General features: G+C 40.4%; 1 protein-coding gene across 1 annotated transcript in view; it reads left to right on the forward strand.

Annotated features, from left to right (window-relative positions):
- NCKAP5 (NCK associated protein 5) overlaps nt 1-15669 on the forward strand; it is an 890670-nt gene that overhangs the window by 804212 nt on the left and 70789 nt on the right. The window contains exon 10 of the mRNA XM_068969056.1: nt 11244-11345. Coding sequence (XP_068825157.1) covers nt 11244-11345 — 102 coding nt within the window. The remainder of the gene's footprint in view (nt 1-11243; nt 11346-15669) is intronic.

Genomic DNA, 15669 nt, shown 5'->3' on the forward strand with positions numbered 1-15669 from the left:
TTCTTCCCCTGCATCATCATTTCTTGTTCATAAAATCTCAACTTAGCTATTTCTTCCTGGGAGGAGCCCTGCTAGAGCCCTTTGCTGAGGTTCCCATGGCACGGGACACTGAGGGTACAGTGGCTTGTTCTACAAGCACCTTGTTGGCAGAGGCTGCATTTGTCCATGATCGTACCCCAAATAAGAGAACATAGTAGCAAAAGACGTCATGAGGGACCCTGAAGTCTCTTTCCAGGTTCAAATCCCTTACCTGGTGTATTCTTTAACTCCTGTTGTTCCTCAGCTTATTCATCTGAAAAGCGGAACTCATAGATTCTCCCTTGTTAGATGATCCTAGGATTAAATAAGGAAAAAATAGCATCTTGAGTTTTATTTTTTTTTTTTTGCCTTAGCAAACATGTAGCGAGCACTCTATAAATCCTTGCTATTTTTCCCTTCAGTTCAGTTCATTTCAGTCACTCAGTCATGTCCGACTCTTTGCGACCCCATGAATCGCAGCACGCCAGGCCTCCCTGTCCATCACCAGCTCCCAGAGTTCACTCAGACTCATGTCCATAAGTCAGTGATCCCATCCAGCCATGTCATCCTCGGTTGTCCCCTTCTTCTCCTGCCCCCAATCCCTCCCAGCATCAGAGTCTTTTCCAGTGAGTCAACTCTTCTCATGAGGTGGCCAAAGTACTGGACTTCAGCTTTAGCATCATTCCTTCCAAAGAAATCCCAGGGCTGATCTCCTTCAGAATGGACTGGTTGGATCTCCTTGCAGTCCAAGGGACTCTCAAGAGTCTTCTCCAACACCACAGTTCAAAAGCATCAATTTTTCGGCACTCAGCCTTCTTCACAGTCCAACTCTCACATCCATACATGACCACTGGAAAAACCATAGCCTTGACTAGATGGACCTTAGTCAGCAAAGTAATGTCTCTGCTTTTCAATATACTATCTAGGATGCTAATAACCTTTCTTCCAAGGAGTAAGCATCTTTTAATTTCATGGCTGCAATCACCATCTGCAGTGATTTTGAAGCCCAAAAAAATAAAGTCTGACAGTGTTTCCACTGTTTCCCCATCTATTTGCCATGAAGTGATGGGACCGGATGCCATGATCTTTGTTTTCTGAATGTTGAGCTTTAAGCCAACTTTTTCACTCTCCTCTTTTACTTTCATCAAGAGGCTCTTTAGTTCTTCTTCACTTTCTGCCATAAGGGTGGTGTCATCTGCATATCTGAGGTTATTGATATTTCTCCCGGCAATCTTGATTCCTTAGTTTTACTTTTTAGTTAGCTCCAAATATTTATACACAAATTGTGTTTTCCTGAAAAGAACGTACAGACCTAAGAAGGAAATATCACCGATACCAAAAATATTATCAATAATAATATTAATAATCATAAAGAAAATACATTTTTGAATAAATTAATAATTAATGTTTCAGTATAGTAAGTGAAGCTGTGACATTGTACTTAGAGTTATTTCTGTTTTTTAATTCTGTGTAATTGTCTTGTCTAATTAATTTAAATAGTTATTTTAATAAGTTGTTTCCACGAAACTATCATTAACCAGATTTAATTGTAGAATTAAGTCTGAACTCTTCAGTCAAACTGCCTAGGATTTAAGTATGATTTATATGACCTTAGAAAATAATTTTAACTCTGAACCACCATTTCTTCACCTGTAAATGGGGATAATTATAGTCTTTACTGTGAATTGCAATAAGGATTTACAATGATAAAATTTGTAAAAATAGATACTTAGTGCTAAAAAAAAGCTTAATCAGTTGTCACAGCTATTGTTACTGTTGTTGTTATGAATACTTCTTTTTTAGTTATTATCTGCCTCTGAGAATAGATCTTGGCAAGAAAATTCCCAAGACAACAGCGTTCACTTAATGGGAATAGCATAAATTATGGGCTTAGAATTTAGACAGAAATGAGTAACTCATGACACGAGTTTGAGTAAATTCCGGGAGTTGGTGATGGACAAGGAGGCCTGGCGTGCTGTAGTCCATGGGGTCACAAAGAGTCGGACAGGACTGAGCAATTGAACTGAACTGAACTGAAGCAACTCATCTTGCAGAAGATACCTATGAGGCTGTTTCCTTCCTTGAGGGGATAAGTGAACAGAATGGGGTAGAGTTTGAACTCAATAGTAAGGGAGACCTGGGAGAGAATCCTGCTTCTGCCACTTACTGGAGTATATCCTTATGACTCTGGATACCATCTTTAGCTTTGGTTGTTTGAGTTCTTCACCCTTAAAAATAAGAAGTTACCTTCTTCTGTACAGCAGTGTGAGGATTCATGAGATAAGATCTGGGAAGGGACTTCACTCAGCGTTCCTTTCCATCACAGGGCAGGAGGTGAATCATTTCTTCTTAATAAACAGAGTATTGGACTCTAGTGACCATCAGTGCAGTTTCTATTAAGTCTGGCAAAAAATAGAAGGTCAAGTTGTTTTTCTCCCTAATCCCTTTAGTTCTGTGAAATCAGAGGAAAAAATTTTCCCCCCACATGTAAAAGTCAAAAACCTTCAGAAATCCAGGAGATTTTTCAAAAATAAAGCTTGATTAAAAATGTAAAATGCAGCGTAGATAATTTTACAAAACAGCAGGGGCAATTGCAAAGCACTTATTAAAGTACCTGTTAAAGTAATTAGTGATAAAAATGGAAATTTCAAGGCACTTCTGTATTTCTTAGATCCCAGAATAGGCTCAGACTATGCTAAATCACTTCCTCTCTCAGATCAGAGTCACAGAAAAAGACAAAAGTGAAGCTTCAGAGAGTTTTAGGGTTGGGAGGCAGGTGTGAATCACCATTAGGAACTGGCTCTTCCCAGGTCTGGGTGGGCTAATCCCCTCACTCACTCTGCAAACTGTTTCCGAACATCTGTCACTTGGCTGTTACATATTAAATACTTACGATTCCTTCCTGTTTGTTTTATGTAAGGAGACCAAGCGATTTGTGAGCTTGACAGGGAGACCTAAGCACCTGTGACCTAAACCTTTTTTGCACAGAATATTATCTTATTTATAGGGCTTCCTAGGTGGCGCTAATGATAAAAAATCTGGCAGCCAACGCAGGAGATGCAAGAGATGTGGGTTAGATCCCTGGGTCTAAACCGCTATCCACTCCAGTATTCTTGCCTCGAAATTTCCACAGACAGAGGAACCTGGTGGGCTACAGTCCCTGGGGTCACACAGAGTCCGGATGCAATTGAGCAACTGAGCACAGCCGACAGCGCATCAGCACATATTTAACCGTGTTGCCACACTGACCCCTACTCTCACCTCCACCTCTGCCTCTATCTTACTCTTCCTGCATCTCTCTTGTATATCCTGCCTTAAAAATGCTTCTTCTTTTTTTTTTTTCTCATCAGTGTGTCCAGGCTCCTCATTCACATTATAGATTACACTAATGAGCTTATTTGAGTCTGTTCATGGTTCATAGTTAGGACCCTCACATAGTAGATGCTTCATAAATGCTTCTTGTTGGACTAATTAGAGTGGAGACTCCTGAGAGCATGGTTTGCTGTTTACATCCTAATCCATGTCTCATTGGTCCTCTCCCAGCAGGACCTCAGGGCACTCTTCATGGGATTTCAGAACAGGACAGATTTGAGACACTCTAGTCATCAGTCTAAGCTGCAGAAGCCCCACATAAACTTCCTAGTCACCAAACGAAATGCTCCCTAAGGCAGCCACTGGGTAATTAGGTTGTCATGGCAGCAGGGACCCTTGAAGGTTTTGAATATAGCTTTGAAATAATTGTTTCAAAACATTTTATAACCTTGGATCCCAGAAAAGTAGAAAAGAGGATGTAGAACCATGTCATTTGCAGAAGCACCATCTAGAGTGAAAGAGAATGCACTAGGGCACAGAAAAATGGTTATGTGAGGAAAATCTGAAAGTTGTCATGGAAAATAATAATTGCAGCAAGGACTGTTGTAGATGGCTTAAAAAAAAAGCTATAAAAATTTTAGACTCTGAAATGAGATCAAATTTTGATGGACATATTTTTAAAAGACCTCTAAGAAAATATTCAAAAGGCATGCTCTGGCATTGGCAGGATGACCGAATGCAAATAGTTAGAATGTTTTATCTTTGTATCCCCAAATAGAAATAATGACATAAGTAATTAAACATTAGCTTTTATCCAAAAACATTTGTCCTAGGCTCAAATTTTTGTGAATCTAAGAAAGGACCATATAATACTCAGTTATGTAATATACAGTTATATAATATTCAGTTTTATGATAAATTCTTAATGGAATGGAATGAAACCTCTGAAATGTGAACCAAGCGTCTGCCACAATATCTCTTGATGGGATTTGGAAGGGCTGATGAAAAATCACATTTCTGGGTGTGGCAAAATATAAGTAAAAATGTAAATCTAGTGTGTCAGTAAGATAAAACTTGGGGTTTTTGAATGGTCATTTGGTGAGTAAAGCTTCCAATGAAAAATTATCTTTATCAGGCTCCAAGTCATTTTAGGAGATTTCTTTGAACCTCCTTTCAGAGCCTTGCGCATATCTGTGAAAATCATTTTATTACTCAACAGAAGGAACAAGGCTTTTCACTTGGTGATGTCTAATTCAAGCCATATTTAGAACAAGTCTGTTAAACATATACCAAATCCAACACACATGTTTTCCACCCCTGTAACAGTGGATAGCCAAGGTTTAAATTTCATCACAGGAAAACTGTGGAATTGGCAAAATCTGAAGATGCTCAGAGGATTTCATAATTACATACTCCAAACTTGCTTCCCTTGTGTTGGGATTAAAGGAGATGAAACACACCACCTGGGACCAACCTAGGGCTGAGTTGAGAGAGCAAGAATGGGGCTCTAGGAAGCTCTCTGGAAGTTCTGAGCCGAGATCAGCTCTCTAAGGTGGAAGAGGACAATTTGAAAACAAAGCCACAGCTAAAGAAGCAGTAAGTTCTTCATCCAAGAAATCAGCCTAAGATTCAGGCCACTGTGAGACAGGAAGGAAGGTGGCAGGGTGCAGCCATCAAAAGAATGACATGATCGTTAAGAATAGGATATGATTTTTTTTTTAACCACAGAGCAAATAAATATATAAACAAACAACAGCAAAACAGAACTTACTAGGCCCAAGATGGTGGAAGATTTTACTTCTAGTAGACCTTAAGCCTCATCAGGCTCATTAGGCTCTAGTAGACCATTCAGTTCAGTTCAGTTCTGTCGCTCAGTCGTGTCTAACAATTTACACCTCCATGGACTGCAGTATGCCAGGCATCACCAACTCCTGGAGCTTACTCAGACTCATGTCCATCAAGTTGGTGATGCCATCTGACCATGTTATCCTCTGTCATCCCCTTCTCCTCCCGCCTTCAATCTTTCCCGCATCAGGGTCTTTTCCAGTGAGTCAGTTCTTCACATCAGATGGCCAAAGTATTGGAGTTTCAGCTTTAGCATCAGTCCTTCCAATGAATATTCAGGACTGATTTCCTTCAGGATGGAATGGTTGAATCTTCTTGCAGTCAAAGGAACTCTCAAGAGTCTTCTCCAACACCACAGTTCAAAAGCATCAATTCTTCGGTGCTCAGCTTTCTTTATAGTCCAGCTCTTACATCCGTACATGACCACTGGAAAAATCATAGCCTTGACTAGACAGACCTTTGTTGGCAAAGTAATATCTCTGCTTTTTAATAGGTTGTCTTGGTTGGTCATGACTTTTCTTCCAAGGAGCAAGCGTCCTTTTATTTCATGGCTGCAGTCACCACCTGCAGTGACTTTGGAGCCCAAAAAATAAAGTCTGTCACTGTTTCCATTATTTCCCCATCTATTTGCCATGAAGTGATGGGACCAGATGCCATGATCTTAGTTTTCTAAATGTGGAGTTTTAAGTCAACTTTTTCACTCTCCTCTTGCACTTTCATCAAGAGGATCTTTAGTTCTTTTCTTTCTGCTGTAAGGGTGGTGTCATCTGCATATCTGAAGTTATTGGTATTTCTCCCAGCAATCTTGATTCCAGCTTGTGCTTCATCCAGCCCAGCAATTCTCATGATGTACATGAGACATAGGACAGTTCTAAGGCTGACCATATAAACCAAAAAGTGGGTAACACCCCAATTCTTGGAAATTGTACTCCTTTCCCAAAATAGTTGTAATAATCCTCCCACTCTTTAGCCTGTGAAATTACCCAGCCCGTGAAAACTAACCACCCTATATTTTGGTGCAATCTCTTGTCTTCTGAGATAGTCCATACTCTGTTTTTGGAATATATCTCTCTAAATAAACCTGGTTTCACTTTGCTATGACTCGTTCTTGAATTCTTTCCTGCATGAAGCCACAGACCCTTACTTGGCAGCTGTCCCAGGGGCTCAGTACTTGAAACATGACTGTCCTCTGGTGTTCCACTTTTCCTATAACAAGTAGCTCTGTGAGGGAGCACTCTTGCATGCTCAGTCACTTTAGTCATGTCCAGCTCTTTGCAACTGTATGGACTCTAGCCCACCGGGCTCCTATGTCCATGGGATTTTCTAGGCAAGAATACTGGAGTAAATTGCCATGCCCTCCTGAAGGGGACCTTCCCGACCCAGGGATCAAACCTGAGTCTTCTGCATTGCAGGTAGATTCTTTACTACTGAGCCATCGGAGAAGCCTGACTCAAGGCCAAGTACAAATAAGCAACCAACTCACAAGCTAGTAGGAGCAGCAGTGCTCCACAAGGGAGTGAGCAGGAGCAGGTGAGCATAAGCTTAGACACAAGAAATGACGAGGGGCAGCTGCTGGTACTGTGTCTCTTGCAGAGGGTGCTGAATGACCAAAGATACCAATTGCAAGTGGGCAAATCCCAAGAAATTCTTCTACTCCTCCTCTAAATATCCTGCTGTGAAATTTTTGGAGAGTAGAAAAATACCTTCTAATGTTGGTAGAGTGCTTTAGAAATAGATAATAGAATTCAGGAAAATACAGTCGGTAAAGAAGCTTTAGCCCTGGATCATTTGGCAATAGCAGACCTCACTTCATAAATAAAACAGGAATTCAAGAATTGTGGGCGGAGGAGCCATCTCCTTTGACTGAGAGACCTTTTCCACAAGGAGAGAAAGAACTCTAGAGAATATAAAACAGGACAGGGTAGAATTCAGGATATCACTACTAGAGCATTTACCAAGGCTGAGTAAATCAAGAGAATTGAAGCAGATCAGATTAAAAACACAGATTCACATCTACCTTTTGTTGCTGAACCTAAATTACTCATGGTGGTAGAGTCCATTAATCAGATATACCATATTCACTCTCATAATTTCCTTTTTACAGGTATTTGGTTTTCTTAGTTGAAAGGGAGAATAATTTATATGAACGATTATGGAACCAGATTAATTCTCTCACCAAGTATGACTAAAGATAAGGGAACAATGGTTAAATGATGTGTTTTGTATGTTCCTTTTTTACATCTGACATCTTGAAGTGAAAAAAAATCACATGTTCCTTTTCAAACTTCAAGGAATACATTAGTAAATATACAAAAGCTCCTCATCACCCTATTTGCTTGGTTTTTCCTGCATGGTTTCCCATGTTACCCACATTTATCAGATAATCTACTTTTTAACCCCACCTTGTAGCACTGAATGAGGACTCAGTGCTTCCCTGGCCTCAGCAATCACGGCATTCCAGTTGAGACATCATCTCAGTACTGAGCGAAAACCCACAGGTAGAATTCTGTTAAATGCCACAAGCCGACGCAGCATCTGAAGATCTGCAGCTCAATGAGTGAGAAGAGACAGAAAATGGCAAAGTGGCCCTCCAGCCCCGTTCTGAATGGCCGCCTGCACATCATTCCCAGTCTCTGCTGCGTTCATTAGCTGGAGAGCTGTGGAGCCAGCCTTGCCACTGTGAAGGGGCCACTCCACCTCCATCCCGCCGGATAATGGACAGCTGGCCTTGAGTGCAGCCTTTCTCAGCCTTGAGTTACAGATTCAAAACTGTAAAATAGAAAATACAGCTGACTGACTGAAGAAGGCAGAGTAACCCACCGCAAAATCATTAACGCAGCGTGTATTTCTGACCCTGGCTGCTCTGGCATTCCCAGGTCCCCAGAGCTGACCTTGGTCTCTTCACTCTGGTGTGAGCATGCACTCTAACTGTGGATTGAGCTGCACCACCACTTATCTCACAGATCCTCACCCCTCCTCCTGCATAGTGACATGAAGTAGCCTCTTCTCCATGAAGCTGAAAATCCATACACACACACACACACACACACACACACACGTGTGTGTGTGTGAATATGTATTTCTGACTTTGAGTTCCCTATGTATACATTTTACCTACTTTTCCCTGAGATCTGAATTATGGCCAGATAATATCACAGTCCCAGTTTGAATAGTGATATTCTCTCTCCTCCTTTGATGATTTATTATATATATGTATATATATAATATAAACCTTTCATAAAAATTCTTATTATAAGAAGTATAACACCTGTGGGCTGGTGAGCTTTTGTGGTAATTAAACCATGTAGAATGTGTATATGTGAAAGGATGATCTTTACCTATCATTTTCTTACCTACAGCCTTAACACAGAAGTAGATTTTATTTTCATCTAAGTCAATTTTTATTTTCCCTACATATGTGGAAACTATAACAGTAAATGATTCATTTATACCTTAACATTTAAGAAATTACCATCAGTTATGACAGTTAATTGATATAAGACTATAAATTTCACCATGCTGTCTTATTTATTATCCTTTCTGACTATGCCAGTACCTTTCCCTACCTGAGAGGTAGGTTAAGTAGCTTCTTCCATCCTTTTGTGGCTGGCAAGTAATCTGAGACAAAGAGATTCAGTTACATCCCCAGATCTGATAAAACCTGTATCTTAGGGCTAAAACTCAAGTCCCCTTGCTCTAGGATCTTTACCCTCTCCCTCATGACTCTACATATTTCAGTGGAGAAAACTGACTATGCTCAGTCACTTAGTCCAACTCTTCACGACCCCAGGGACTGAACGCCACCAGGCTCCTCTGTCCGTGGGACTTTACAGGCAAGTATACTAAAGTGGGTTGCCATTTTCTCCTCCAGAGGACCTTCCCAACCCAGAAATCAAACCTCCATCTCCTGCATTGGCAGGCAGATTCTTTACCACTGAGCCACCTGGGAAACCTGACCATTTGCATAAAAATAAAATATAACATCATTTAGGACGATGAGTTTATATATACACATACTCATGCTGAAAGCAAAATGATGGCATCATATATCTGGTAAAAAGGAGTGAAATATAACCATTAACCAAATAAGAAGTCAGATATCTAATCTATAAGGACTCTTCCCCCAAATCATGTGATATACCACTCAAAATCATCATTTCTTTTGTTGAATGTCATTTCCCATAACTTCTTGGACTCTTTGCATAATGATAAATGTGTTGTTAAGTCAGAATGTTATCATTTTTTTGGCACTCTCTCAGTCCTTAAAACCCAGATTTGGGTGGAGAAAATATAGACAGCTTCTTCTTTATGGGCTGTAAGAAGCATCAGTCAGTTACTTACTGAGCATTCACATTTGAGAAGTCTTGAGTCTTAAAGGATCTTTGGTCCCGGGGAACTCATACTCTAGAGAATGCTTGAGATAAGCATTACAGAAATTGTGCAAAAACAACATCCTGGTTCTACTTACCTATGTCTTAAGTTTCTTGGAGAAACTAGCATTTTCAAAATAATGAACAACCAGTTATTTATGTTATTTTTGATAAAAGTAACTCCACAAACACAGGTTGAGAGAAGCAAAAGTATAAGTCTGAAGTAAATGGTTTGAGGCTCCACTGATAAGAAGAACTGATCCATAGCAGGAAAAAAAAAAAAAAAAAGCCTTTATTCTTGCAATTGGTTGCAGCTCAGCCCTACCACCATGCTCATCCTGAGAGCTGAATAGAATTTGTTTTGACTGACTAACCAAGCTCAGCAATAAAGAATCCACCTGTAATGCAGGAGACATAGGTTTGAACCCTGAGTCAGGAAGATCTGGAGAAGGAAATGGCAGCCCATTCCAGTATTCCTGCCTCAGAAATCCCATGAACAAAGGAGACTTGCGGGCTACCGTCTGCAGGATCTCAAGTGTTAGACATGACTAACCTCTGAACCGCCACTTCCCAACTAACCACATACGTAGGGCTTTCACACGAATTGAACCTGAAGAAAGTCAAATGGGAAACAGAGTAAAACAGGCCTCATTTCAGAGGCATTTACATCCTTGCTGACAACATGATGGATCTGCTGGGACAATGTGACTGTCCGGCAAACCCCTGCAAGCTAAGATCCTAGCAGGAATTAATGGCAGAGAATCAGTCATTTCCCAGATCAACATCAGCATGCAGCAAGGCCTTTCCTGGGAGACAAAGGAATAGAAAAACTTTTCAGAGGTGAGGGAGCCATCTCAGTCACATTATTTACTTACTCAATTCGATTTTTTAGTGTCTGAAGTCACAAAAGTTGTAACCAAGACAAACCAGGCTGCAAGTACCATTTTAAAAATGTCATCAGCCTAGCAGAAACATGAGACATAAATCACAAGTTTTATTGTATTTGCAATTAAACAGATCAAATTTAATGTCCACAGAAAAGCCTTAGTAATTAGGATAAAGATTAATATAGTGAAATGTCCCTGGTTTAGGAGGCCACCCAAGCAAAACTGAAATAAAGAATTGAGTATATAATCGAATAGCATGTGAATATTAATGCATGAAACCCTCCAAGTCCCCAGATCCCTGATGCAATTATTTTCTATTCACATTAATTGTCCCTAACAGATGACATTAATGACTTTGAGTTGAAATGTGTGCAAGGGAAGATTTCACAAGATCAATGCTGTTTAGAAATAAGGTCATTTTTATAATTATTTGCTCAAATTTTAACCACTGCTCAACATAATAAGGTTAAAATGGTGAGTGTTTCATAATGTGAATATCAAAAGTTAATTTTCATGCTGGCTAATAAGTGTATTGGGGTATTCACATTTTTCTTACTGTTTCTTTTTCCTTACTACTTATTTTCCAATGCATATTGACAGACTGTGAAAGTGTGATTATTGTTTATAAGCTGTAATTTGCACATGTGTATATATAGAACACTAATAACCTCAGATAAACATTTTTTGGGTTAGGATATGTGTTAGCTAATCTAGAAATGTCAACTCTTTTGAGATTTACCTGTCTGAGGCAGGATTTTGAAACAAGCAATTAAATCAACACTGTTCAAAGTTTCTGCCTGTTTTTACCCAGAAACTTCACTCACGCATCTTAGATCTTTCATCCGGGGATTTACTCTCAGATGTGGAAAGAAGCCAGAGTCTGACGCACTCACGAACTGATGTTGAAATGCATGTGAGTTTCCCTGTCGCCTTCAGAATACTTGTTCAGGTGGTTATTTTCCTCCATCAAATGTGATGTCACAAGTGAACCATAAAATGCATCCTTGAAGCATTGTCAGATAGATAAAAATACTTTCCTTTCTTGTGTTCTCTGCAATTCAGCATCATATCCCCCAGCTGATAGAGTAAGTAGAAAATGTCACTCTCAGCAAAAATATTATAAATCTTGCCTTGTCCCCAAGATACCTTTTTTGGGTATTGATTATATCTCAAAGTCACAGAGAAATGGTCAAGGAGCTTTTTATTAAAGCCCATGTCCCATATTACTCATCTTACTTTTATGATATATTATGTATGAACTGTTAAAAATTCATGGGATGTACTTTTTTTTCTTTAGCTAGGGTTAGCTTTGTGCTTATTTTGCAAAACTTTAACCAGCATGGTTTTTTAACTCTCATTGACATTAAAAAAAAAAAAGATAGCTTGAAAAATACAAGAGTCAAATATATAATGAAAAATATTAGTGTTAAAACAATGACTGATGGGCATTTGTGGATAACTGGCCTTTTAGTTTACTGTCTAAATTTATAAGTATAGCTAGGAGAGTCTATATCAAAAGTGAATATTCTCAAGTTAGACTGGAATTGCATGTCAGTGGAGTACTGTCACCTTTAAACATTCTTGAAGACCCTAATGCCATCCAATATAAAAAATGGCCTTAAGATTAGGAATTTTTTAAGTTGCAAATTTTAATCCAAGAAATTCTTGCCTTCATTCTCTGTCTCTCTCCTTTTTTTAAAAAAACTAAAATTGTGGATTTTGTATTGCATTTCACATAATAAGGATGTTAAAGCATATGAGTGCTTCAAGGTGGTAATCTAAAATACACTATGGGAAAAAAACGCTTTGAATAGTGCAAACAGTGTACTTTGTCAATTCAATCAACATAATTAAGGTAATGTTGCAATGGAGACCAACATACATCTTTAGGCAAACAAGAATTTTATTAATAATAACTATCTATTACAACTCTTCTCAGGAGGATGCTTGGCAGTCTGTATATGTCCAGGAGTTCTGCTTATTGTCAAGGGCTTTACTTAGAGCTATAGCATAGAGGCTGGGACCTGGGGCTGACATCAGAACCTTGTATTGATTGGGTGACCTTGGATAAGATTTTAAAGCTTCAGTTTAACAGTGCCTCAGGTTCCCCATCTGGAAAATGAGAAGAATGATATTTCTGTTCTATTTCTGAGAGTTGTGGTGAGGATTAAATGAGATAACATGACATGTACATAACACAGTACCTGCTGAGAATTTGGGGCCATAATGAGATCTCTGCTACTCTGGCTGTCTTCTATTCTAAAATATGTGGTCCAAGAATTAAGTAATTTTCTTGTCACAGCCACAGAAGAACATGGCAGAGATGGAGAATGAGAGCTGAGATAAGTACCTGCTAGTGTGCCTGTCCAGGTCACATCAGTGATCCCCAGAAACAAAGTACACCCACTTTCGACTCTTTCTCATCACAGATCCCATGTGCAAGGCATCAAATATGATGGCATGCTAAAGGTAATACAGAGTCCCTTCAGTTCAGTTCAGTCGCTCAGTCGTATCCGACTCTTTGCGACCGCATGAATCGCAGCACACCAGGCCTCCCTGTCCATCACCAACTCCAGGAGTTCACTCAGACTCACGTCTGTTGAGTCAGTGGTGCCATCCAGCCATCTCATCCTCTGTCGTCCCCTTCTCCTCCTGCCCCCAATCCCTCCCAGCATCAGGGTCTTTTCCAATGAGTCAACTCTTCGCATGAGGTGGCCAGAGTACTGGAGTTTCAGTTTTAGCATCATTCCTTCCAAAGAAATCCCAGGGCTGATCTCCTTTAGAATGGACTGGTTGGATCTCCTTGCAGTCCAAGGGACTCTCAAGAGTCTTCTCCAACACCATAGCATCAGAGTCCCTTAGGGAGGCCGTAAAGAATTAAGTAATTTTCCCCAAATCAAAGAGTTAGCCAGTGAGAGAGCCAGGATTTAAACCTTATAAATGACCTTATAAATGAGCAGATAATCCTGATGATAATCATGTGCTGATGAGAGAGGAAACCTCAGGAAAAAGGAGCTCACTTTCAGTCATGATGTCAGATTCTGAGTCCCTTCTTAAATTCCAACATCAATTGTCCAAGGTCAGGAAATGTGAGAGAATTTCCCAGTAGAGAGGACTAGCCCCTTCCTCTTCTTGTCAAGGAATTACTCTGTAATCAGCCCACTATACACACACTCCCTCTCTCCAGTACTCTGCCCCCAGAGAGGGCTCAGACCCCTGCCTTCATCCTGCTCAGCACAGCCCAGGTCAGACTGAGATACACAGCTTTCTACCAGGTAATTCACATGAGAGGTTATCCTCTCTCAAAGCTCTTCCTAAGCTAGGGACTTTCTACTCAAAGCACAGGCCTTGGACAGCAGCCTCAAAGCATCTGGGAATTTCTTAAAATACTACATTTCAGACCCCTCCTCAGAATTGCTAAATCAAATCTATATTTAACAAGATCTGGGATGACTCAAGTGAATATTGAAGTATGAAAAGCCTGGCTTAAGGATACTTTTCTATTTAACTACCCCAGCCCTGCCCACCTCCACATAACATTGATGGGCCTTCCCCACTTCCTCACAGTACCCTCTGTCATGTCAGGGCATCTCAGGTTCAAGGTCAAGGGAGAGATAACAATGCTTTTCTCTCCTAGCACACCTTCTGTGTTCTAGTTTCCTTTCATCTTAATCCGGCATCTATCAGAGGTGCACACAGGGTTGATAACAGGGCAGAGAAGCATATTTGTTAAAAACCTGGGAATTGAGTTATAAAGATAGGTATAATTGTAATGGGTGAGGTGAAAAGGTGAAGACTGGAAAGACAGGGAAATCACATATAAGCTTCAGCACTGTGGAGAAAAGTAGAATGCAAACAGTGACTAACACCTGTGCAGTGTGTGCAAAGGCTGCTGGAGAAGTTTAGATCTGATGGCCTCAAAAGACACAGACATAATATTTCCCTGAATGGTAGACACAACCATCAGAACAGAGGTGCATGCTCAGTTGCTTGCTCAGTTGTGTCTCACTCATTACGACCCCGTGAACTGTAGCCCGCCAAGCTCCTCTGCCCCTGGGATTCTCCAGGCAAGAATACTGGATTGGGTTGCCATTTCCTCTTCCAGGGGATCTTCCCAACTCAGCGATTGAATCTGCACCTCCTGCATCTCCTGCTTTGGCAGGTGGATCCTTTACTGCTTGAGCCCTTGGGAAAGCCTCAGAGGAGAGGTCATCCAAAATAAAGACCACCACCCTGCTGACTCAAGTAACAGAATATCAGAGAACGGGATGGAGAAGAACGAAAGCACACAAGTAGAAGTGGATTGTGACGTGCTGTTTCTGAAAGTCTGTTTCTGGCATGTTCCAGATGTGTGCAGTGGCTGAAACCTTCAGCCTATTCTCCTGACACTGGGACCATGTGTGGAGGGCAGCTGTAGAGACATAAACATGAACTCCCTTTAACTAAATTGCATCTGGCAATAAACAAGATCATAAATCAATAGATATTGCTGGATTTTAAGACAACTTTCTCCTTTCAGCGATATTTAGAGCCAAATTTCAGGGGGAAAAATAGAGTAGTAAAATTCCCTGGCATTTTCAGACCACTTTAAGAGATGATTAGGCAGCCAAAATGAAGTATCAATAGCAAGGAAGATGCCTGATATTGAAAATCTAACATTATTAAGCATTATGGATATTGATTAGAGAGCAGGTTAAACGTGCCCTCTGTACTGATGCAGGGGTTTCCTATTGACCACAGAGGCTCCCAGAACAGCATCACCTTCCTTCACCACACTGGTGTTTAGTCATCGTCAGTTAGAATTGCATTTGGAGAACAGTGATAAGTACGCAGGTACTAAAGGCTCCCATAAAGTGTCAATAAAGTGCATAAGTAAGAGGCTTTGCCATTCTGCCAGTGACACGAAGACAGATGGTTCCCCCATCCATGAGTTTCTGAGACAAAGCTTTTCTAGATAGGGGACAGGAATGAGACTGTAATGGAGAGATTCCATTCTTGCAATCGGGATGCTGAATTAATTTAGCCCATCCAGTTAGTGGAGCGTCATCTGTTACATTAGGGGCCTGTAATGTGGCTGTCAAGATGTGCTGGGTGTTTATGGCTTTGCCACCTGTGCCTTGTGCAGACCCACTAGAATTTTAACTGCCTGGATCCTTCTTGCAGGGCCCAGATCTGTTTGATGTGAAACTCTTTATCATTTGAACATCCAACTGATCTGACCTGAAAAGTCCTGGAAT

Source organism: Capricornis sumatraensis, chromosome 3 (assembly GCF_032405125.1).
Source record: "Capricornis sumatraensis isolate serow.1 chromosome 3, serow.2, whole genome shotgun sequence".
NCBI classification, from domain to species: Eukaryota; Metazoa; Chordata; class Mammalia; order Artiodactyla; family Bovidae; genus Capricornis; species Capricornis sumatraensis.